Source organism: Rhinatrema bivittatum, chromosome 9 (assembly GCF_901001135.1).
Source record: "Rhinatrema bivittatum chromosome 9, aRhiBiv1.1, whole genome shotgun sequence".
Classification (NCBI taxonomy): Eukaryota; Metazoa; Chordata; class Amphibia; order Gymnophiona; family Rhinatrematidae; genus Rhinatrema; species Rhinatrema bivittatum.
Window position 1 is genome coordinate 54,583,049 of NC_042623.1, and position 24,944 is coordinate 54,607,992.

Sequence of the window (24,944 nt, forward strand, 5' to 3'; positions counted from 1 at the left end):
TAACTCTGGGGTGAATGGGCCAATCTCTGCTTAGAACTCTGTACCGAATCAGGATTTTCTCTGACAGTGAGCTCTGGAGAACAGTTTCCTTCCCTGTCAGTGATGGGACCAAATCCCAGTCAGAGCTCAGTCTGGACTGGGAATCAGTCTGCTCACCTTGGAGTGAATGAATGCTAAGTGCTGCACCAGTACTTGTCAGCTGTACTGGCACTTAATATTCAGCCCCATGGGAGCAAGAGCTCTCTGTAACAAACTGCCAACTGGGCCAGGCACGTTCTGGAACAGACTTCACAGAGCCAGCTACTTCCATGTACTAGTATTCAAACTTTCCAGTTTCTCTCAAGACACCAGGATCACCCCAGAATGGTAAATTACAAGTCAGGTTTACGCCAGCCCAATTTCCTAGGATCATACAGCATTTATTTCCCAACAGTACCTTTTGCATATTTAAACCTTAAGAAAAGGCTGTAGGTATTTCTGCTTCTGGGTCCAGAAGGGCTCTTTCCCTCTGGGTTCCCCGTCTCTGTTTCCCTCTCTGTCTGTAGGCAGAACTCTTTTTTTAATTACACTAACCAGACTTAGCAGCTTTGTAATTTGCCTCAACTGTATCTCCCAATTATTAACACAGCTTTCTGTGATTGCTGCTTTAACCATAATTTGTCCTCTTCACAAGGTCTCCAGACTACATATCCCAGCAATCTTGTGCTTCCTGTTCCATCTGGCTTTACAATCCCTTAAGCCAACTCTTAGATTTTCTTTCCCCTTTGAAATAGTGTTCTCTATGGACCTTCATCAGAGCTCCTTCTGCTTTCTGGAGTTCCCAACTGTTCTGTCTCTGTAGACTGGTTCAGCATGTGTAAAACCCCTGCTTTATCACACTCTCCTTCTTTCACTGGGCTTCCAGAGCACTTTTAGAGGTTTTGGGGTGGGGTATGGGAATTTGGCACCTCACTATTTTTTAGTTAGGGGATTGGCATGGCTTGACATGTCACATTTTCTATCTCTTGGGGCGGTAGGGAGGGGGAATCCAGAGCCACTGGGCTCTACTACATTTTTTTTTCTTTTGGTTATCTGGGTAACTTTAGGTCTGCTATTTGATGGACCAGAGTTACCCAGGTAAAGTTTGTATTCCTAGCACTTGATTCACATGTATTGTATTTATTTATTTAAACGTATTTATATCCCGCACCATCAAAACTTATCTGAGTGGGTTACAATCTAATAATCATAAAAATATATCATAAAACAAAATAAAACACACAACAGTTAAAAGCAGAATTTAAAAACATAATAAACATAAAACATAAAAAACACCTCTGATGTCACCCAGCTCTGAGGTAACAAAAACTATGCTGAGGAAAAGATAAGTATATATTGAAAATTATATAACATCATTAAAAGCTAAGGTAAACAAATGAGTCTTTAGTACTTTACGGAAAGCTGACAGAGGATTCTTCTTTCAGTCCAGTAGGAAGAAAGTTCTGGCTCTTCTTCAGAGTCTGCCAGAAGTAGAGAGATAGTGGATGCCCTGCAAGGGACTCTATTCAAACAAATGGTAATGGAACCCATGAGGGAGGGAGTTATACTCGACCTAGTGCTCACAAACAGGGATAATGTCTCTAATGTCCAGGTGGGTGCCCACCTCAGCACCAGTGATCATCAAACAGTATGGTTTGATATCGCAAATAGGATACGGAGAGGTCACACAAAGACTCGAGTTTTGAATTTCAAAAATACGGACTTTGTTGAAATGGGGACATACCTGGAGGTAGAACTAGAAGATTGGGAGAAAATGAGAGAGGTGGAACAACAGTGGGCCAACTAAAAAGAGCAATTACAAAGGCAACAAATCTATATGTTAGAAAAGTATCAAAAGTGAGAGAAATAAGAAACCAATCTGGTTTTCAAAGGAGGTGGCTGAAAAAATAAAGGCAAAAAGAACAGCATTCAAGAAATAGAAAGAATCCCAAAAAGAGGAACAAAGGGAAGAATATCTGGTGAAACTGAGGGAGACGAAGAAAGTAATCAAGAAAGCAAAAAGTCAGGTGGAAGAAAGCATTACCAAAGAGGTAAAGCAAGATATATCAGAGAAAGGAGAAAGGACCGAAGTGATATAATGAAATTGAAAGGTGACAAAGATCAATGTGTGGAAGAGATGAAGAAATGACCAAAATATTAAACAAATACTTCAGTTTGGTGTTCACTAAAGAAGACCATGAAGAAGGACCATCACTAGTTGACAAGACTGAGGATAGGAGTGGAGTAGATGAAACTCCGTTTAGAGAAGAGCTAGGAAAAAGAAAATTGGACAAGGCCATTGGGTCAAATGTTGTACATCCCAGGATACTGAGGGAGCTCAGAGATGTGCTGGCGGGTCCACTGAAAGACCTGTTCAATAAATCCCTGGAAACGGGAGTGGTGCTGCGAGATTGGAGGAGAGTGGTGGGAGCAGAGAGGAGGCTGGAAACTACAGGCCAGTTAGCCTCATCTTGGTGGTGGGAAAATTATTGGATACTCTGCTGAAGGAAAGGATAGTGAACTATCTACAATCCAGTAGGATGCTGGACCCGAGGCAGCATGGATTCACCAAGGAAAGGTCCTGTCAGACAAATCTAATTGATTTTTTTAATTGTTTGACTAGCGAATTGGATCAAGGAAGAGTGCTCAATGTGATTTACTTGGATTTTAGTAAAGCTTTTGATACATAAGAACATAAGAAAATGCCATACTGGATCAGACCAAGGGTCCATCAAGCCCAGCATCCTGTTTCCAACAGTGGCCAATCCAGACCATAAGAACCTGGCAAGTACCCAAAAACTAAGTCTATTCCATGTTACCATTGCTAATGGCAGTGGCTATTCTCTAAGTGAACTTAATAGCAGGTAATGGATTTCTCCTCCAAGAACGTATCCAATCCTTTTTTTAACACAGCTAACTAACCACATCCTCTGGCAACAAATTCCAGAGTTTAATTGTGCGTTGAGTAAAAAAGAACTTTCTCTGATTAGTTTTAAATGTGCCCCATGTAACTTCATGGAGTGCCCCCTAGTCTTTCTACTATCCGAAAGAGTAAATAACCGATTCACATCTACCCATTTTAGACCTCTCATGATTTTAAACATCTCTATCATATCCCCCCTCAGCCGTCTCTTCTCCAAGCTGAAAAGTCCTAACCTCTTTAGTCTTTCCTCATAGGGAAGCTGTTCCATTCCCCTTATCATTTTGGTAGCCCTTCTCTTTACCTTCTCCATCGCAATTATATCTTTTTTGAGATGTGGCGACCAGAATTGTATACAGTATTCAAGGTGCGGTCTCACCATGGAGCGATACAGAGGCATTATGATATTTTCCGGTTTATTCACCATTCTCTTTCTAATAATTCCCAACATTCTGTTTGCTTTTTTTGACTGCTGCAGCACACTGAACCGAAGATTTCAATGTGTTATCCACTATGACACCTAGATCTCTTTCTTGGGTTGTAGCACCTAATATGGAACCCAACATTGTGTAATTATAGCATGGGTTATTTTTCCCTATATGCATCACCTAGCACTTATCCACATTAAATTTCATCTGCCATTTCAATGCCCAATTTTCCAGTCTCACAAGGTCTTCCTGCAATTTATCACAATCTGCTTGTGATTTAACTACTCGGAACAATTTTGTGTCATCTGCAAATGTGATTATCTCACTCGTCGTATTTCTTTCCAGATCATTTATAAATATATTAAAAAGTAAGGGTCCCAATACAGATCCCTGAGGCACTCCACTGTCCACTCCCTTCCACTGAGAAAATTGTCCATTTAATCCTACTCTCTGTTTCCTGTCTTTTAGCCAGTTTGCAGTCCACGAAAGGACATCGCCACCTATCCCATGACTTTTTACTTTTCCTAGAAGCCTCTCATGAGGAACTTTGTCAAACGCGACAAACATAGAAGACTCATGAACAAAATGAGAAGCTTCAGAGTGGGAGTTAAGGTAGTAATGTGGATTGTAAACTGATTGACTGACAGGAGATAGCGTGTAATAGTAAACGGAACCTACTCTGAAGAAATAAATGTGATAAGTGGAGTGCCACAGGGATCGGTTTTGGGACCAGTTCTGTTCGATATCATTGTGAAGGACATTGTAACAGGGATAGAAGGTAAATTTTTTCTATTTGCGGATGATACTAAGATCTGCAACAGAGTGGACATACCTGAAGGAGTAGAGAAAATGAAACGTGATTAAGAAAACTTGAAGAGTGGTCAAAGATTTGGTAGCTGGGATTCAAAGCCAAGAAGTGCAGAGATATGCATCTGGAATGTGGTAATCCAAAAGAACTTATGAGATGGGTGGTGAAAGACTAATGTGCACAGATTGGGAGAGAGTCCTTGGTGTGATAGTGTATGGTGATCTGAAGATGGCGAAGCAATGTGACAAAGTGATAGCTAAAAGCAGAAGAATGCTGGACTGCATAGAGACAGAGAGAGGAATAACCAGTAAGAAAAAAAGAGATGATAATGCCCTTGTACAGGTCCTTGGTGAGGCCTCACCTGGAGTACTGAGTTCAGTACTGGTGCCCATATCTCAAAAACAATTAAGTCAGGATAAAGGCAGTCCAAAGAAGAGTGACGAAAATGGTGTGAGGTCAGTATCAGATGATTTATGAGGAGAGGCTGAAGGATCTGAATATGTTCACCCTGGAAAAGAGGAGGTGCAGGGGAGATATGATCCAGAAATTTGGATACCTGAAAGTTTTAATGATGCACAATAGTCAAACCTTTTCCATTGGAAAGAAATCAATAGAACCTAGGGGCCATGAAATCAAACTCCAAGGAGGACGACTCAGAACCAACGCCAGAAAATATTTCTTCACAGAGAGAGTGGAGAATGCCCTAGACTGCCCTTCTGGAGGAGGTGATGAAAATGAAAACAGTGAAAGAATTCAAAGGGGCAAGGGATAAACACTGTGGGGCGGATTTTAAAACCCCTGCGCGCGTAAAGCCTCCCGGATTTACGCGCGCAGGGCCCTCCCGCGCCGGCGCGCCTATTTTGCATAGGCCGCCGGCGCGCGCAGAGCCCCGGGACGCGCGTAAGTCCTGGGGCTTTTTAAAAGGGGCGTGTCGGGGGCGTTGCCGAATGACGCGATGTTTCGGGGGCGTGACGCGGCATTTTGGGGGCGGCGACGCGGGCATGGTTTCGGCCCGGGGGCGTTCCGGAGGCGTGGCCGTGGACTCCGGACCAGCCCCCGTGACCGGAACACGGAGTGGGGCAGCCGGCTGGCGCGCGCTGATTTACGTCTGCTTTTCGCAGGCGTAAATCATGAAACAAAGGTAAAGGGGGGTTAGATAGGGCCGGGTGGGGGGTGGGTTAGGTAGGGGAAGGTGGGGGGAGGGCGAAGGGAACAGGCAGCGCGCGCTGGGCTCGGCGCGCGCAGGTTGCACAAATGTGCACTCCCTTGCGCGCGCCGACCCCGGATTTTATAGGCTACGCGCGTATCTTATAAAATCCAGCATACTTTTGTTTGCGCCTGGTGCGCGAACAAAAGTACGCGATCGCGTATTTTTTTAAGATCTACCTCTGTGGATCCCTAAAGGCTAGAGGGTGGAATTAAAGAAAAGAGTACATGGGGTAACTTCTTGGTGTGCCAGTTGCTACCCTTAACAAATAAGCCTTGATACTGTTAATAATGCAACTCTATCATTGCTCTCTGTTTCAACGGTGAGAAAAGGGGAATTGGATTCAGACAGCAACCAACAAGGGCCCTGAATTTTACTGTTTGGGGAACAAATAAGCATGGGGGTAACTTGCTGATGCGGAGCTTACTACCCTTAATCACTAAGCTTGATACTTTTGATGCAACTCCAACATTGCTCTCTGCTTTCACGGCAATAGTTAAGGGAAATTAGATTCAAACAGCATCCTAGGGCCCTGACTTTTACGGTCTGGAAAACTGATAATCATAAGGGTAACCTGCACAGTGCAGCAGGTGCTGGCATAAGCTTATTGGGCAGACTGGGTGGATCATTTGGTCCTTTTCTGCCGTCAATTCATTTCTATGTATGTCAAGGTGATAATCTTAAATTTGCATCTAGACTCAAATGGAAGCTGGTGAAGAGACTTCATAATAGGAGAGATCGGGTCCCTCCTATTTAACCCTTCCACTATCGTTGTTGCTATGTTTTGAAGCTAGTCTAACCTCATCATCAACTGATTCACGGCGACTGGATCACTTTTTACATAAATATGATTGGAGGTCATGTAGTACGTGAAGTTGGCAAAAAGCCACTTGTGTAACTGCTGAAATAAGTGCACCCATGATCAGACCCATGTCCAACCAGATATCCAAATTTCATATCTTTTGACTAAAGGGTAATACTGCCCCATCTAATGCTACCTTAAATTCTGGACCAGGTTTGATTTTCCTGCCAAAGAAGTTCAGATTTGTTTGCATTTACTTTAAGTTTGTGCTTTTCTTTAAACTTCTTTGTAGGGAGCTATTGATATTCCTTAGTTCTTTCTCCCCTTTGACAGCTGTTGGACAGAATCTTTGCCATCATCCACAAATATATGATACTTCACTTGGCAGGATTGTAGTATCCCGCACAGAGATCGCATATATATATATATATATAAAATAAGTATGGTGACAGTATGGACCCCTCTGGACCTCCACAGGTCAAATCTCATGAGGTAGAATGTGTTTTGCCTCTGGCTACTCTCTATGGTATATCTTGCAAAAATGATTTAAACCATGCAAGAGCTTTATTAGTCAGTCTGACCACTTCCAACTTGCTAATTAACAATTATATAAAATAACAAGGCTTGGAGTACATAATTATGAGCATTAATCTATTTTAACATACCTAGATTGCTTTGAAAATTGTCTAATTATTGTGCTCTTTAAAAGTATCACTAATTCTTTGAATGGTTTACATTGTCATGAAATGATATGATAGAAGGGATTGTGAGTACCTTAGGTATTATCATATCTGTATGCATTCATGCCCTGTTACTTTCTGTAATCCACCTTGGGCCTACCTGTTGGAAAAGCTGAAATCGGGGCCGGCTTGAGGTAAGGGATAAGATGGCGGTCTTCCCCCCAGCCGAGGCATGGTACAGGTCAAATTATTGGGAGGGATTCCCTTGTAGTCCGGCCCTTTCAGTGATTTGAATACTGCAGAAAGGGAAAAGTAGGGGTCAGAGTTCCCAGAGGAATGGCAGAGAGCATGTCAGTGATAATATTTTTGGGAAGCTGGCACCCCTGCCAAACATTCAGGAACCCTATCACCTGCCCTCCACCATTCTCCAGCATTTCCCTCCAGGAGAAATGGGAAATAGGGGAATGGGGGGGTGTCTATGTGTGGCAAACTCTTTCCAAGTCGGTGCAAGGCTATTAGGTGCCCTAGGCGAAGCTTACAGCCATGCACCCCCTCCCTCCCAGCCTTCACCACACACAATTAAAAATGATGCATGAAAAAGGACATTCATAGTCTTCCAGGGTAAAAATATCACTATAATATGTATATTATTTTTATATGTGCTGCTGTGGTACCAATTACAAAACCCTGCCTAAGGATACTTAGAACCTACATGGTATTAGGCCTATTGTAAAGTGCGTTTCATGTGGGCTTGGCCCTCAGAAAGCCATGAATAAACTGAATTACAGTTACAATACAGTAAACCTCCCATACCAAAAGAGCACTCAAACAGTAACAATCCTACCTATGAAAAGGCAAAACTGCAAATATTACGCCAGGTACTAAAACACCAAAATACCTCCTATTAGGAAAACAGAAGAAGCCAGGCTACTATAGATCAATAAATAGAAATTACATGCCAGCAGAATACCTCACCTTAGTCACATATGCAGAACACAGACAGACCCTCATGAAATACAGAAAAAGATATCATAAAGTATAAATAGAAATGTGCAGACAAAAACTGAACTGGAAACTGCAAGAAGTCAGACTCTGTTCAATAGAAACACCATCACTGCTCATAAAACAAAAATAAAATAATGAAATATAAATACATCTATCATAGTAGTAAAATTATACTAATAGAATAAATATTTCAAAACAGTGACAAACAGAACATCATTCAATAATTAAACTCAAATATTTACAAAAAGGTCTTAAAAACTATTAAAATATTTCAAAACCGACATCGAATAACACTCAAAATTAAAACTAAAACAAATAAAAAAATTCCCTGTTGTCCCTACCCGGAATCCTGTCACCCTGAGATTGTCATGTGAAGGAGCCACATAAACTATATCCTTTCTTTTTCACACATACACACTTACATACTCCCTCTCTCATACATACACACCAGTCCTCTCAAACCCTTTCTCTCACATACATAGGCTTTCTCCCTCTCACACAAACATGCACTCAGGCTTTCATGCGCTCTCTCTCTCTCTCTCACACACACACGCACACATGCGTACAGGCTCTCACACACACCCCTTCTCTCTGACATGCATTCACACATGCTTACAAGCTCTCACACTCACACATGCATTCAGGCTGTTACACACACCTTTTCTCTCATATGCATTCACACTTGCACACAAACTCTCTCACATGCAATCACACATGCCTATAGGCTCATTCAGATGCTCTTTCAAACACCAACATAGACTCTCTCTTAATCTAACACACCCATGCACACAGGCTCCCCTTAGTTTCATTCACACACACAGGCTGTCACTTACTCTCATGTGCACTCAGGTCTCCCCGGGTCTATTCTTCTGGCTGTGGCCATGCCCCTCTTTAAGCACTGGTGGGCCTAGACTTCCGGCCATGGCAGGATAGGCTCACCTTGGCCATGCCAGTCCTGAGGCGCTGTCGGGCCTAGTCTTAAGGCCACTGGCAGGATGGGCTCTGCCATGGCCATGCCACTCCTGAGGCCCCGTTGGGCATAGTCTTCTGACTGTGGTGGGATGGGCTCTGCCGTGGTCACACTGTTCTTGAGGCCCCGCAGGGCCTCACATTCAGCTGCAGGCACTTAGGCAAAGTGAGGCAGCCACTGTAGGAGAATTTTGGAGGAAATTTTTGCCGCTCCTCAGATTTTACTGCCTGAGGCAGCCGCCTTACGTTGCCTCATTGCAGAACCGCCCCTGGTTGAAATATCGCATGCTTAGAAATAAATAAAGAAATAATGAAAAGAAATAATTTGGCTAACATTCATAAAATCACATACTAATCAAGTTACTTTGATGAAAGATATAGAAAGAAAAAACTCATCAAATTACAGCTAATACTTTTATACTGGATCTAAAATTTCCAGTTAAAGGATGTCACATAATCTATTTAAAGAATTTTCTTTCTACAAGTCCCTGAAAAGCGGAATATAGATCAAAGGAATGAATGAATAAATAAAGAATATCTACAAACCCAAAGTAAATACAATTTTATAAAGTACTGTATCATAAATATCATAATTTCATCTGTTGTATAACATAAATGTATGTGGGTTTGTGTTGTGTTTAGAATGGGATTATCAGTGATGCTGGTGCCACCAACGAAGGTTTTGAGCCAGATGAGGATCCTGAAGAACCTGAAGATTCAGGAGTTCCAAGCAAAGAAGTGGAGATCCAAGTGGACTGGAATTCAGAGCTCCCAATCAAAGTGTCTATCCCCAAAGTGTCCATCCACAGTGTTATTTTTGATTTTGCAGCAGTATCTTTCATGGATGTTGTGGCAGTGAGGTCTATAAAATCGGTAAGTATTTTCTCCATGCATCTGGAAGATGTAGTTACAGGAATGGGATCTACAAAGGGCTCGTAATCATGTATCCAACACCCACAATAATTTCACAATCAAGGGTTCACTCAAATTTTAAATTTTAGAAGTCAAAACATTTCCGTTTAGCCAAACCTGAAAAGTCATTTTGGTTTTCATTTTTTTCACCAAAGAAAAATCATAGTTTGGGCTGATTTGCGAAATTTTTCATATAGGTCCATGCCATCAGCCAGTTTGATGGCTCTGTAATCTCCATGGAATGGGCCAGTTTGATGGTTCTTGAAAGGTCCCTGATAGGGGCTGTACTAATGGCTCTGTCCTGTGACAGGTTCATATTTGAGACCTGAATTACAGGTCCTGGACAGGACCGAGCAGTGTAGTATTGAGGGAACAGCATTCATAGCTCCCGGTGAAGGATTTCTGGGTCACGTTCAGCAACAACCATTGATCTTTGTCTTGCAGATTGTGTCAATGGTTTCTAAGGGTTCCCTGGAACTATGCTGCTTTGAGATGAAGATGATTACATGAGGTTGCTTGCCTTATGTGCCCTATCTCATGGCATGTATTGTGGAGACTGGAGGAGTAGCCTAGTAGTTAGAGCCCTAGGCTACAAACCAGGAGACCTGGGTTTGAGTCCTGCATCACGCCTTGTGACCTTGGGCAAGCCACTTTACTCTCCATTGCCTCAGGTACACACTTAGGGGTGGATTTTAAAAGGGTTACGCGTGTATCCCTTTTAAAACCCTCCTGCGCGCGCCGAGCCTATTTTGCATAGGCTTGGCAACGCGAGCAAGCCCCAGTTTACGCGTATGTCCCGGGGCTCGAAAAAAGGGGCGAGGACGGTCCGGGGTGGGGGCTTGGCCAGAGGCCTCCGAAGGCCCGCTGGGCTGGGGGATCATGCGCTGGTACTTGGCCGGTGCGCGCAACCTACGCCTGCCCAGAGGCAGGTGCAACTTAAATAATAAAGGTAGGGGGGATTTCGGTAGGGCTGGGGGGTGGGTTAGATAGGGGAAGGGAGGGGAAGGTAGGGGGGGTGAAATGAAAGTTCCCTCCAAGGCTGCTCCGATTTCGGAGCGGCCTCGGGGGGAACGGGGAAAGCCGTTGGGGCTTCCCTAGGGCTCGGTACATGCAAGGTGCACAAGTGTGCTGGGTTGCGCGCACAAATCTACGCCCGCACGTAAATTCAAAAATCTGGCCCTTAGATTGTAAACCCTCTGGGGATAGGGAATTACCTACAGTACCTGAATGTAATCCACTTTGAAGCGCTGAAAAAAGTGTGAAAAGGGGAATATAAATAATAAATAAATGTAGCCAGATTAGAAGATGATAGGTTAATAAAAAGAGATTTTCTAGTGTCATACAAAATAGCCCTTTAGTGTCCCTGTTTCCAGGCCTTTCTTAACACACAGTTCACAGTTGAGACAAGTTCTGATTATACTGGATTGTGAAGAGCTGGGGAGGTTGTAGACAGAAAAATGGAAAGTTTAATAAAGTGCATACATCTATATACATTCTCCTCCTGCACTGCACTTAAGTTTTAAATGATTGTTTTCTTACTTCAGAATTATATTTCCGATTTAAAAACATACTCAAGGAATAGCCTTTCCTTGAACATGTAAACACATGTATGTGTTTACATGTTCAAACATGTTACTGGAAACATAAAGCTACAGTTATACTATATGTCATTTCAAGTGAATCTGTCTATTCACATTATTGACACTGTTGGAATGATGACCGTGGCATTTTCCGAAGCCCCTCTGTGCCTCAGCTGTGCTCTCTTCCACTGGCCACACAACTAAGAAGTGAATTGAGACTGCCATTTCTTTTCACTAAGACCACAGAAAAGGCCTCTTGGCTGGCAATGGCTCCCGGATACTTGCCTAATTTATGCTAGATTTGGAATCATGATCAAAGAGCAGAAAACTCAATAACCACACTACCAACCTGCCATTCTTGTAAATTTGGGTTTTAAGTAGTGAATTATTAAATCCTGAATAGATATTAGCATTTTAGAAAGTTTCACGATGACCTAACTCTACATGTTTTAGTTAAAACAAGCTATAATAGTATAAAGAAAAATAATTTTTTTAATTCAATTGATGGCATGCCTTTAATCCCATCTTACTCTGCAATCAAGACCACTTCCATTATGGATCCCTATTGTGTTATGAATGTCTAGGGACTTTCAACTTGCATGTCAGCTTCTGAAGGGGAGCAAGAAGGCAAAAATAATAAGATTTTTTGTTATACAATGGCACAGAAACCTTTTGTATTTTTCTGAGATGGGGAGAGGACAGAAGCAGCCAGCAGTTTCCTCCTGCTCTGTTAGACTTCCAGCTCAATCAGAAGCAACCTCGATTGGGTTGCAGCACCTTGAGCCGTCACACTGGGGGGTTCTTCCCCATTTTACACTCCCGTTTCCATCTAGCCCAGCCATTGCGGAGCTGGTCTTTGGCCAGGGGTCCATAAGCCATGGCTCCTTTTGGAGCTGCGTGCATCCCGAGCCTGGCCATTAGATGTCACTACGACTCAATAGCAGGCAGTCCCTGCCAGCCCCGGGGCTGTAAACACTGGCCCTGCAGCATGCCCAGATCTGGCTGGCCTGACCAGTGAAAGCCAGGCTCAGGAATTTCTCCATTACTGCCACTGAGATAATGGGCCCAAAAAAAAAACATTCTTTAACTGAATGCTTCAATTTTTTTTTTTTTAGCACTGACAATATTTTGCTTTGTTTACAGATAGTGAAAGAATTCCAGAGAATTGATGTGAAAGTGTTTTTTGCAGACTATGAAGGTAAATGGTCTCCATGTGTTTATTTCCTTCTAAACTCCCTTGGGTGACTTTCAGTGATTAGGAGGGTAGCCAAAGTGACAGGAAATGGGATCGATTAAAAATACATGTTTTTACTCCTGTGCAATAAAAATTGACATTGTGAACTCCATCAGGAACCTGTCTGATATGAAACCATATAAAAAGGTCGTATCAGAAGACGCACCCCTGGGGAGAAATCCTTTCCTCTTCCTCTGCCATTGTTGCTGCCACTAGTGCTACGTCTTCCTTCTGCTCCCAGAGGTATGATGGAATTAGAAACCCTCAGTCACTATGGCTAGGAGTTTTTAGGGTTAAAATAAAGTGCACTGTAGCCTTGTGTACACCAGTACTAGTGTGAGGAATCACAGAGAGCAGAACAGATACCAGTCACTTTTCTTACAAAGCTTGCCACTCACTATCTGCTTGCTGACCAGGACTATGTAGACTTTCCTTAATAAATGACACAGGTTGTGGAAAAAGTCACACATGCTCATAGAAAGTCAGGTAAAACAAAGAAAAGAAATGCTGGTCAATAGGGTTGCCAACTGCCCGGTTTTGAACCAGACAAGACAGCCTTTCAAACAGGCTGTGCAGTGTCAGGTGAGAAGTAGTGACCGGACACTGAAAGTCCAGATTTTGCAGGTGGCTCCTCCTCTTTCCCAGAGCTTTCCTAGTCAATGGAGAGAAAGGCAGGGTTGGAACCTCTCAGCTGAGAGTTGTGCTGTGACCTTGCCTCCTGCCTCCTTTCCCAAGCTGTGATTGGATGGCATAGGGAAAATGAGGCAGGGCACAGCACCACATTCAGTTCCCAGTGGTTCCACAGAGCTCTGCAGCAACAGCCCTCTTGGTCCCACATCCCCTCCCTCATGGAGTGCTGGGCCAAGACCTGACAGAGGGGCTGCAGTGAGCCAGCCAAGACAGATACAAGCACAGGGAGGGGGGGGGGGTGAATAAACAGACAGACAGTGGTACAAGGTAGAGAGAGGGAGGGACACAGAGGGAACATAGACAAAAGAGGAGGGAAGGGGAGATGGAGACATGGGAGGAGTGAGACACAGAGGGGGTATGGAGAGAAGGAATAGGTCACGGGGAGGGAATGGGAACAACATAAAGGGGCATGAGGTAAGGAGGGAAAAGGGGGGAAGAGAGAGACAGAAGAGGCACAAGGGAGAGAGGGACATGGGAGGGAAAGGAGATAGATGATGGCACTGGGGAGGGAAGGGCTAGAGACAGGAGAGCAGCACAAGAGTGGTGGGTTCAGAAGAGGGAGAGGAGAGAAAAAGAGAGCAAATTAAGAGATAGGTGGCACAAGGGAAACAGAGATGAAAGGCTGGGAAGAGTTTAAGGAAAAAGGAAGAGAACCAGCTGGAGGAGGAGTGTAGTGAGAATAGGGAAATATGTCTGGGTGGGAAAGACTGTAGAAGGACAGCTGGAATGAGGTGATTTATTTATTTAACAAATTTCTATTCCATACTTGTCCAGAGTTCCAGGTGGATCAAAATAAAACATACATAATAAATATATAAGTACAAAAGTCAACATAAAAATGAAATAAACAATAATAAATATATGTAAAATATATAACCTAAAGCAACAAAGCAGCAAACATAATAAAAACATAAAACATCAATCGTGAGGACAGAAATATTGCAAACATCATAAAAGTAAAAGCAAATAAAATCAATATACCTTTAAAATAAACATTAAACCCTGACTCATAACAAGCAGCTTAAACACAACCATGATAACTTTATATTTAATCTGCCACTCAATTGGTAGCCAAAGCAGGACTTCTAAATAATGTAAGAGAAAAGGCTATTTCCATAGCCGGTCCCCAACTGTGGAACTCTTTACCTCAGGAACTAAGGATGGAATCTGATATTAAAATATTTAAAAAGGGTATTAAAACATGGCTATTCAAACAAGCCTTTCATGAGTGTTAACCAAATGATTATATACCCTAAAAATATATTCAGATTTTGTTTTATCTCTGCTCTTACTTTTCTACATCTTTACTGCTTAAATTTTATGATTAATTATTTTTACTATTTTATTTGTTTTTAATTTATTATGAAACTTTGTAATTTCTTCTTTTCATTTAATTGTGGAAATGCAAGTATTTTTAAATGAAGATTTGTTAACTAATGTAAACCGATGTGATATGTTCTCATGAAACATCGGTATATAAAAATAAATAAATAAATTCTAATAATGGAGTGATATGCTCTCGAGAACAGGTCCCAGTCAATACTCTGGCAGAAGAATTCTCTATCACCTGCAACGCCTTTGCCGTGTTTGCAGGGAGATCTATCAACAGTGAAATACAGTAGTCCATACTAGTGAGGATTAATACCTGTAATACTGATTGAAAATCCTCAATTGTCAGTAACAGTTTAAACCTACACAGCATTGAAGGCTTATAAAATGATGATTTAACTATTGATTTCATTTGGGATTTCATAGACTGTTCAGAGTCTAATATTACTCCTAAGTGTCGCACAGAGGAGATACCTGAATACCAGCAGTGTCTACCTTAAAACGTGATGGAACACCAACTAAAGCCAATCTGCTTAAAATCAAGGTCTCACTTTTGTTTACATTTAATGCAAGACAATTATGACTGAGCCATGCTTTGAAGGATGAAAAATAAATTTTAAGTAATTCGTTGTTTGCAGACCAGGATTCCAACTTGGGTATAAAGAACTGTTTGTCATCCACGTAAAGTTTATTCTGACCGTCTAAACCAGCTAATAATTTGCACAAGGGAAAGATATAAATGTTAAACAAAGTCACAGATAACGTGGACCCTTATGGGACCCCTGTAGTAAGTTTCTGCCAGCTACAAGATGTATTTGCAATAGTAACTTATTGTGTGCAATTTGACAAATAACAGCCTGAAATATCAATCTCCACAAGACGATTGAGCAGGATGTTATGATCAAACATATCAAAGGCTGCAGAGATGTCGAACATATTTATCACATAGCAGGCACCTCTATCACATCACTTCTGAATTGTAGCAACAGTTCTGTGTTGAACAATTTTCTGAAACCAAATTGAAATTGGTCTAATATTTCGTGTTGTAGTAAAACATCATTCTATTGATTCAGAACAATACTTTCCAAGTCCTTAACAAAAAATGGCAGTGAAGAGAGATCTCTGTTGCTAACTTGCTACTGTACTGAGCGATATCCAATGAGGGCTTTTTAAAAATAAAGATCTTACAGATGTTTTTCTCAGGTTAGGTGGAAGTTGTCCTCTGCCAGTGATGTTGACCATTTTCACAATGTGAACACTCAAATCATCATGCAGCAATTTAAGTAGTTAGTACAGGAGAACATGGATTTAGTGGACAGGTGGCTGGATTGAGTTTAACTATGACTTCAATAATTTGTTTTCTAGAAACTAGATTAAAAGATTTCCATGTAGACGTACCAGGACACACAGTAGATGGAGGAAGGCTCTGCTTATTAAATCTGCTACAGACCTGCACAGATTTGTTCTGAAAAAATTAAGAAAAGCCTTCCCAATGACTGGGGTCACAGGCAATTGAGTTACCCAAGGTATTGCCCATGCCCATGGCATGAGCTGTTAATTTCTTAACTAAATAGAAAATCTCATGCAGATTGATGTGCCCAGCTGAAAATTTAGTGCAATAAAACAGTTTTTTTTCCACCTTGTCTGACATAGTTCTATATCGAGCCATACAGGCTTGATATTTCATTAGACTATAATTTGAGCCAATCCTATGTTAGCTATGCTCTAAATGTCACAGCACACGCGTGAACTCACACAACTCCGAAGGAAAACAAGAGGTGCTTCATTTATGTCTACTTTGAACATGCTTCATGAGTGCTAAATTCTTCCAAAGATCTCAAACAAATTTTGATGACGAATGTTAACTGCATAGTCAACATCAAGTGGATTAAAGTCCCCAAGTGTAGACAAAACTATTTGATGGAAGTACTCAGGATCAATACGGGAACGTACCATGTACTGGGGGAAGCTAACAAGAATGAGTTTGTTAAACCAGGAAAGGATAACTGACATGAAACAAAAAAGTGGTGGTCAGACCAGGGAATTTTCTCATTCTGAGTACACACTGGAGATCCTGAGGTTACGGCAGAATTTACAAAAATAAGATCATATGTATGGCCCAGTTTATGGGTGGGTCCTTCAACATGAAGAACCCACCCCCAAAGCAAACATAGCATCCATAATAGCATCTGCAGGAGCGAGAGAGGATATGAATCAATGTGCATGAGTGGAAAGATTTTTTAGAATGATTTTATGTGTATATTTTAAAATTCTAGCTTTAAGGGCCAGCACCTGCCATTGGCAGTGGTTTATTCGTTATAGATTTATGTCCTGTCATTTGAGAGAAGAGTGTTGCACACACTCAGGCTGCTGAAAAACTATGCGCTGTGGCCAGCGCACGGCTCCACACACACTTGGACATGTGTTTTGGATGCACATCCAGAACCCCTGATGCAAAACAGGGATTAGCGCGTCCAATCGAGTGCGCAGCTAATAGCGCTCATCACAGGTAAATTCATGTTGATGAGGCTAATAGCTATTTCCCTCAATGCAAAAAAAAAAAAAGTGCACCCAACACACATATTTTTGCTCTAAAAAATTAACGCTCCCCCCCGGAGCAGGCATTAATTCTTGAGGAGCACCAAAAGTTACTTTTCTGTAGTTCCTCCGACTTAATATCAAGGCTGTATGTGTGTATAAGAGATGAGGTGTGTGTTTGGGAGTGTGTGTGTGTGTGTTTGAGAGATGAGGTTGTGTGTTTAGGAGTGTGTGTGTGTGTGTTTGAGAGATGAGGTGTGTGTTTGGGAGTGTGTGTGTGTGTGTTTGAGAGATGAGGTTGTGTGTTTAGGAATGGGTATGTCTGTGTAAGAGAGGATTTTGTGTGTTTAAGGGAGGGGAGAATGGAGATGGATGAGTATATGTATTTGGTAAGGCTTTAGTTATGATAGAGGGCAAAACTGCATGAGAAAGGCTGTGGTTGATGTGTTTATGAGGATGGTTGAAATATTTTATAAAACAAAGTATTTGGAGGGGATGCTTGGGGGCCAAGTAATGAGTAGATCAACAACTTACAGAAGTCTGTGCCTCACACCCTTCCTTTGCCCGGGGTCCTTTAGCCTCAAGTTTAGTAGGGTGTCCAGTTACGGTCCATGGAAAAGTTGGTGACCTTACTGGTCAGTGGCCAGGGACACGGCAGCTGTTAAAACAGATCTCTCTCTCTGCACTGTACACAGAGGCACCCTCTTACGCCTGCCTGTTCAATAGTGCAGTGCCTCTGTAAGAGTGAACAGAGTGTCTCCTTTCACTATAACAACAGGCAAGAGCCCAGACCTTGTTTCTCCTTCCTTTCCTTACCAAATCTCCTTTTAAACTTTTCCTCTAGCTCTGAGAACTAACTTCACAGTCACAACCTCTGTGTCTGAAATCCAATAGAGAAATTACGGAACAAAATGGTGACTACTCAAAGTTATATTTTGCTTTCAGTTTTTAGTTAAAAAAAAAAAAGAGGAACTCATTCTTAATCCATGTAGATACTAGCCGAGATAGGCTGCTTGTAAAAGTGATTGATCTTGATTGCTCCTTCCTTGTTCTTTTCCATCTTGGCTCCATTCTATCTGGCTTGCCTTGGATAGAAAAAAAACCCCAAAACACTACATTTGCTTGCCCCATATACTTGAATAGGAAACTCCAAGAAACTCTAATACATCCTTTATTTATTCAGATTAGCCCCCAACTTTGTGCTGTAAATATTACCTAATATATTATGTTTAACACTGTTATAATATATTACCACTATTATTATATAATACTAAGTATATTATGTTTAACGCTATTACCAAGTTGAGCTGTTACCATTCACTGTCAATCCTTTTGTTTATATAATTCATTGTAAATCCTTTTGCTGCATTATGTTCCACTGTAAACCGAGGTGATGTTACTAACGTGCCGCGGTATATAAAAACCCCTCAAATAAATAAGGATTAAAAAAAAAGGAATGCAAATTAAACTTGCTGTTATTTTCAGAGGCACTGTGCAACTGTTTCATTTCAAGCACACAAAAACCCCCAAACAAATTGGCCTGTTTCGATTCAGATTGTTTCAAACACATGCATATGTGTAATGCACACCCATAGATCAGCCTCTCCCTGATGACTTGGAAACATCTGGCACCTCTAGTGTTGTGCTTGACCAACGAGTGGATTTATTTAAAACATTTATACTTGAGACATCTGTTTGGACCAGAGCATGCTGGACTGTACAGCTGTTGTAGTACACAAGCTGTCCAGATGGGTCGATAATTTTATCGCAATCTGCAAATCATCTAGTTTTCAGCAGGACCAATATGTTCTACTAGAATTCTGCAGTACCAGATTGTAAAATGAGTTATTTTCTATGCAAGGCTATAAAATCATAATTATGTAAATATTCCCCCAGAACCTGTATTTTTCAGAGATTTGAATACTAGACATGTTTTGTCCTTTTTTTTTTTCTATTTCCAGTTTTCTAAAAGTATCTTAATTTTTTCATTCTTAGACAATATTTTGAAAAAAATGGAAGTTTGTGCTTTCTTTGATGACACTATCAAACACGACATATTCTTCTTGACTGTTCACGATGCCGTGCTCTTCATACAGAGCCAAAACATGTTCAAAGACATCCAGGATCCCATCTTTGAAAAGGTAAATGACTTCCCTCAGCACTATAGTTCCTACTGATTACAAAATGTACCCATCAGTCCAATCCGTGACATATAAACATGGTTTTAGTTGTACACCAAGCAGTGATAAAAGGGATGAAAACAGCTGCAGGAGAGTACACTGCTGCTAAATTACAGGTTGTGTTACAATATTGGTGTGGTAATGTTTATTTTCAAAGCACCTTCCAGCTTTGAAAACAAACACCATCATTGTATAATGCAACTTGTAATTGTACTTGTATGTTCGGACAACCTCATCTGTGGCTCATCCTGCACTGCGCTTGGTAAAGGGAACTAGTTACAAATCCATTGCTAGGCCAAGCACGAGGTATCGACTGTAAATTGTTGGTTGACCTTTATTACTTCAGTTAAAAGCTCAATCGTTAAGACCAAGGAAGGAAATTAGAGTTAGAGAGCAGGATAAATGAAGACAAATGGTTAATAGTAGAGGCTACAACACTCCTCTTGTGGCAAAATTGTTCTAGCTGTACAATTGTAATAGCTGCTGACTGGAATATGCATAACCTTTCTGTTCAGATTTCCCTGATGCAAGACTCTAAGGAACCACTGGAGTTCACTGAAATAGAGCAGCCGGAGAATGAGCTCGATGCCCAAGAAGAGGTATGACTTACATTTTTTTTTCAGTTTTAATTATTCATGCCACTTTATTTATTTAAAACCAATTCTGTACTGTTTCCCCGGTTAGGATACTGTCCAAAGCGATTGGCAAACGTGCAGAATCAACTATAGCATAACAATACACTTAAAATTTGAAAAGAGGCAACAATCAGTCAATACAAACAAAGGATGCTTAAATAAAATCTTGCCATCAGTATATCAACATCTCATTTTCATCATACCCAACCAAAAACAGAGTCCCAGATGACCCTCTCCAGCTCAGCCCCTAAAAGACCACTCACCAACAAAAAGTATATTACACTATATACTGTTATATTTAATGGTGATGTTATAACTCCCACTCCCCACTTCCCCCTAAGCAATAACACTAATTCTCTGCCACTTCCACCTCCCCCTATATACCTACAAAATAACACAAGAAGCTACAGAAAAAGCTCCATTACCCAGCATCCATAACTTGTCATTTCCTCTCTCCTCCTGCCTCTTGCAGGAAACAGTAGGGGAAGGGGTGATGCTGGAGTGAACAGAGCATAAAGCACAGCAGAGAAAAAGTTAGTCTGCTCTGTATTCCAACCCCTTCCCCTCCGCTCCCCTCAGGAACAGGAGGGGAGGGAGAGGTGCTGGAAAGGACAGAGTGCATAGCACAGCCCAGAAAAGCTACTCAGCTTCCTAATTCATCCCCCCACTCCTTTAACCCAAGGCGCTGCCTGGGCAAGATGCCGGTTAGATAAGCATGCTGGATAATCGGGGCTTTTACTATATACAAATAAGGAAAAACCTTGGCTCATTTTGAAAAAGGGGGGCAACCATGTATAATACACCGGGAAAAGCAGCTCTCCATGTATGCAGTTATTGTCCATACAACAGAGAACGCGTGTTTTACTTTGTTAGAACTGGCCACAATTATGGAGTCTCCTGCTTGCTAAAGTTTCTTCGAAGGCGACTTTAGCAGGGCACTGTTTGGCAGGGCAGAGAGTCTTTAAATGAATGTGACCAAACATAGGACTGATCAGTGGGCTTAGCCTCATTGAACACCTTGGGGGCAATTTTCAAACTCTCCCTTTTGGGAAAAATCTGAAGCTATTTAACATCAAGGGGAAAAGTGAAAGTGTGCCTGCACAATTGCTTTGAAAATTTTCCACAGGCACAAAGCTCACGTGGATGTTTGCACCTGCTTTTCTGGACAGGAACCTTTTGCATGGAAGCTAACGTGTGTAGACCTGAAAATGCAATCTATGCATGTTATCTCCCCCTCCCGCAATGTGGCTAAAGGTATTGCACATTGTTGAAAGGCACACTTACTTTTAGCCTCATTGAGGAAGGGCAGGTTGTAGCTGGACAATTTAATACAGGCATAAATTGCTATGTTCTGATGGAAATGACTTTGAAAACTGCCCCTTTGTATGTTCTGCAAATTATTCTGGTGTAATTGAAAACCTGAGCTAATTTGTGTGGGTTTTGTTTGTTTGTTTTGCCAACCTGCTCCACTGGGTTTCCAGCTCAGGTTCTACTGGGGCTACAAACCATGAGCTTTTGTTTCCAACTATCTGAAATGTTCCCCTTATTTTTAACCTCCTTCCACCTCAGCTAGACCACTCTTCATAGTGAAAGGAAATGAGAATGTGTGGTCTTTCTGTCGTATCGAAAGCCACCAACGTCATCAAAGTCTTCACTGCCATTTTAAATGACTGCACATCTCTGAAAATAACTGCATGCCCCACCTGCGTTTGAAATATAAGTCAAACTCAACCGCTGATTGACTCTTCTTTTCCTTTTTTTAATCTCTAGGCAATGCGGAGACTTGCTTCCTAAAGAAAGATTGGAGAATGCAGGACTGTGGCCCCTGGACAGGATTTACACACCCTTGTCTCCTGCTGTCACGCATTAGGTCATTCGCTTGGGCTCAAGGACGTTCTTATTTTTCCACCTCTCTTTCCTTGCTGGAATGTTCATTCACTGCATCAGCAGCCTCGGACCTGCAGAACTCGTCACACAGCTCAGAGGCGCCCATGCAAGGGGAGCCACAAATAAGCAACAGTAAACATGGTCTGAAAAAGTGCAATACCTAGAGAAGTTTCTTAGCACACATCATGGAGACAATATTAGGGTCACATCAGTTCTCCAACTTGGTTAAGATTTGAGAAGTCAAGTGCAATAATATGCAGGAGAACTGGCATCAACTTAAGAAAAAAAAAAAGTGGGAGGGGGAAATACCTTAAAAAAATGTTTTTCAAATAATTGTACATTTTTAATATTACTTATTCATACAAGAACATACATAAGAAATGGCATACTGGGTCAGACCAAGGGTCCATCCTGCTTCCAAGAGTGGCCAATCCAGGCCATAAGAACCTGGCAAGTACCCAAAAACTAAGTCTATTCCATGTTACATCATCAACAGCTATAGAATAAAATCCAGGAAATCTGCAGTTTATTGTTAACTTATCAATGTTAGAAATGAGCACGGTTCCTCGTGTTTGGGCTCACAGACCCTACGTGGGTGGAAGACCAGGCTGTTTCTCAACTGATTACATAATATTGCCCTTGTACTGCCTTTGTGTGTAGGATTCTTACTGGAAGTCAGGGGCTAGAGAAAATAACTATAAAGGGGTCAAATGGCTAGCTACTGGAGATAAAATGCCTTAACTCCACAGTCCTCAGTTTCCTCTGGCTGCAGGCAGGGCAGAGATAGACTCTAAATTGGGCTGATACCCCAGAAATCAAAGGACGTAAATTTAAAATATTGCTTTTTTTTTTGTTTGTAATATTAAGTGGCATTATACTTTTTTTTTTTTTTACTGCAAGAACCATTTGCACATGCTATTCAATTTTAGCTCACATTAAACAATTCTTGCAGAAATGTTCAAGTTAAAATAATGAAAGTACAGTACAGTATATTCATTTTATGCAAAATGTACACAGTACACGATCCTCCAGCAGAACCTGGAACTTAAGGTGCCTTTTTATAAACCTATCTCAAGACTTCCTGTTTCAAATATTTAATCAAGGATACACAAATAAGACAGGCATTTCTTTGGCCATGTGCCTCCCAAAGATGAACATTTACATTATTTTCAGTATTTCAAGTATGGTGAGCAATGATTTTTTTTTTCCTATAACTGAGTAATGTATTATGTTAGGCTTACTGATTGATGCCTCCTCCAAGAAATCTTTTTTTTTTTTTTTTTTTTTTAATATCTTTAAAAAACAGTGTCAGGTTGCTGTTTTTAGACTTAATGGGAGGATGTTTGTTCTGCTGTGAGAAATGCAGGGTGTGGGAAGACATTTTAAATAGCAGATTCCTCACACAGGTCTTTTGAATGCAACTCATGGGGCCAAATGACTTTTCTGGGATAATTTTACAGTTCCTCATTTGTTCTGGTTTTGTTTGTCAGCTTGAATGCTTTATGTTTTATTAATGTAATCCACCTGAAGCTACATATTTGGCATGGGGGTGGAATATAAAAAGTTTAAATAAATTCAGCTGCAGAAATTGGCAAAGGGCTGGTGCATGCTGGTTGCCGACACTAAAATAATGTCATATAAACTGCATTGTACAATCTAGTCAGCGTGTCCTCCCCGAGGAAGTAAGGTTACGTTCGGATTGAATATAAAATGTTTTCTTCAAGAATTCAAGAAAAATAAACCAAACACTGGTCCGTTACTCATCTAAAAGTGAATTTTAAAAGCCTGACAAGCACCAAAACCAGGAGCTCTGTGAATATGTTGGGCCAGCGCACCCAGAGCAGATTTTAAAAGCTGCCCGCGTACGCGTGTATATCCTGCAAAAAACAAAAAGGGGTGGGGCACAGGCATTCCTGGATTTATACTTCAAATTTAGCATATAAATATGTGCGCCTGCCGTGTAACTTTACTTCTGCTACGCAGGACGTGCTACTCATAAAATAAAGATAAATAGACGGCTGGGCAGAGTTTTAAGGGTCAGGGCTAACAGGAGAGAGGGGAGGCTATTAAACTAGATAGGGTTTGGAAGTCTTTCCCTTACCTGGGCAAAGTGACAAATGCAGTGGGACGTGTCTTTTAAAATCCGCCTACTCATGCGGTAGAAAGCGCATCCACTTAAAACCGCACCCAGTCAGGCTATTTTATAACACGCACACATGTACATACGTGCGTTACAAAATGACTGCATCCCTGGGCCATGTGTGGGCCACGTGTGCTCGCCAGTTTACAAGTTAGCGCCCCCTGGCGTCTTTGTCATTTATATTGTCGTTTCAACGAGCCATAGCTGGAGCAGGGCCAGAAACTTAAAACCCATTATCATGGACAAACTCTACCTCTAAGCAAGAAGATAAGAAATTGCCATGCTGGGTCAGACCAAGGGTCCATCAAGCCCAGCATCCTGTGGCCAATCCAGGCCATAAGAACCTGGCAATTACCCAAACACTAAGCAGATCCCATGCTACTGATGCAATTAATAGCAGTGGCTATTCCCCAAGTAAACTTGATTAATAGCCGTTAATGGACTTCTCCTCCAAGAACTTATCCAAACCTTTTTTGAACCCAGTTACACTAACTAATTTCGTGTGGGGAGAGGGGCGATTAGTTGATTGTAATCACAAACTGTCTGACATTGGCATGATGGCATATTAATTAATCTGCTCTATCTTCCAAAAAAAAAACTATATATATATATATATGTAAATATAAAAAAAAATTAGAGCAGAAGACTTTATTTATACTCTAATTTTATTGGCTCATCATCATCTCATCTACTCAAAGTCTAGGAATCGCAAGTGAGCAGACTAGGAGGGCCAAGTTGCTCTTTTTTTTCTGTCATCCTGGATCACATTCCTCTAAACCCCTGCTCCATAGGACATCTTGATTATGCAGAGGTTTTTAGACTGTAGTCATGCATGAAAATATTTTGCCCATCATAGACAGAGAAATAACTATGTAAATAGGAGCATCTCAATTGTTTTCTATGAACTTACAAGCACTTTCAATTGAATTTGATCAAACATGCATTCATTGCAGGCAGCACAACATACAAACCACAATGCTTA

The 24,944-nt window shown here is 41.4% G+C and overlaps 1 protein-coding gene across 1 annotated transcript in view; it reads left to right on the forward strand.

Annotated features, from left to right (window-relative positions):
- SLC26A4 (solute carrier family 26 member 4) overlaps positions 1 to 23,413 on the forward strand; it is a 68,292-nt gene extending 44,879 nt beyond the window's left edge. The window contains exons 17-21 of the mRNA XM_029616384.1: positions 9,480 to 9,710; positions 12,473 to 12,527; positions 19,116 to 19,261; positions 19,816 to 19,899; positions 21,706 to 23,413. Of these exons, the coding sequence (XP_029472244.1) occupies positions 9,480 to 9,710; positions 12,473 to 12,527; positions 19,116 to 19,261; positions 19,816 to 19,899; positions 21,706 to 21,729 (540 nt within the window). The 3' untranslated portion in view covers positions 21,730 to 23,413. The remainder of the gene's footprint in view (positions 1 to 9,479; positions 9,711 to 12,472; positions 12,528 to 19,115; positions 19,262 to 19,815; positions 19,900 to 21,705) is intronic.
- Positions 23,414 to 24,944: the final 1,531 nt, after the last annotated feature.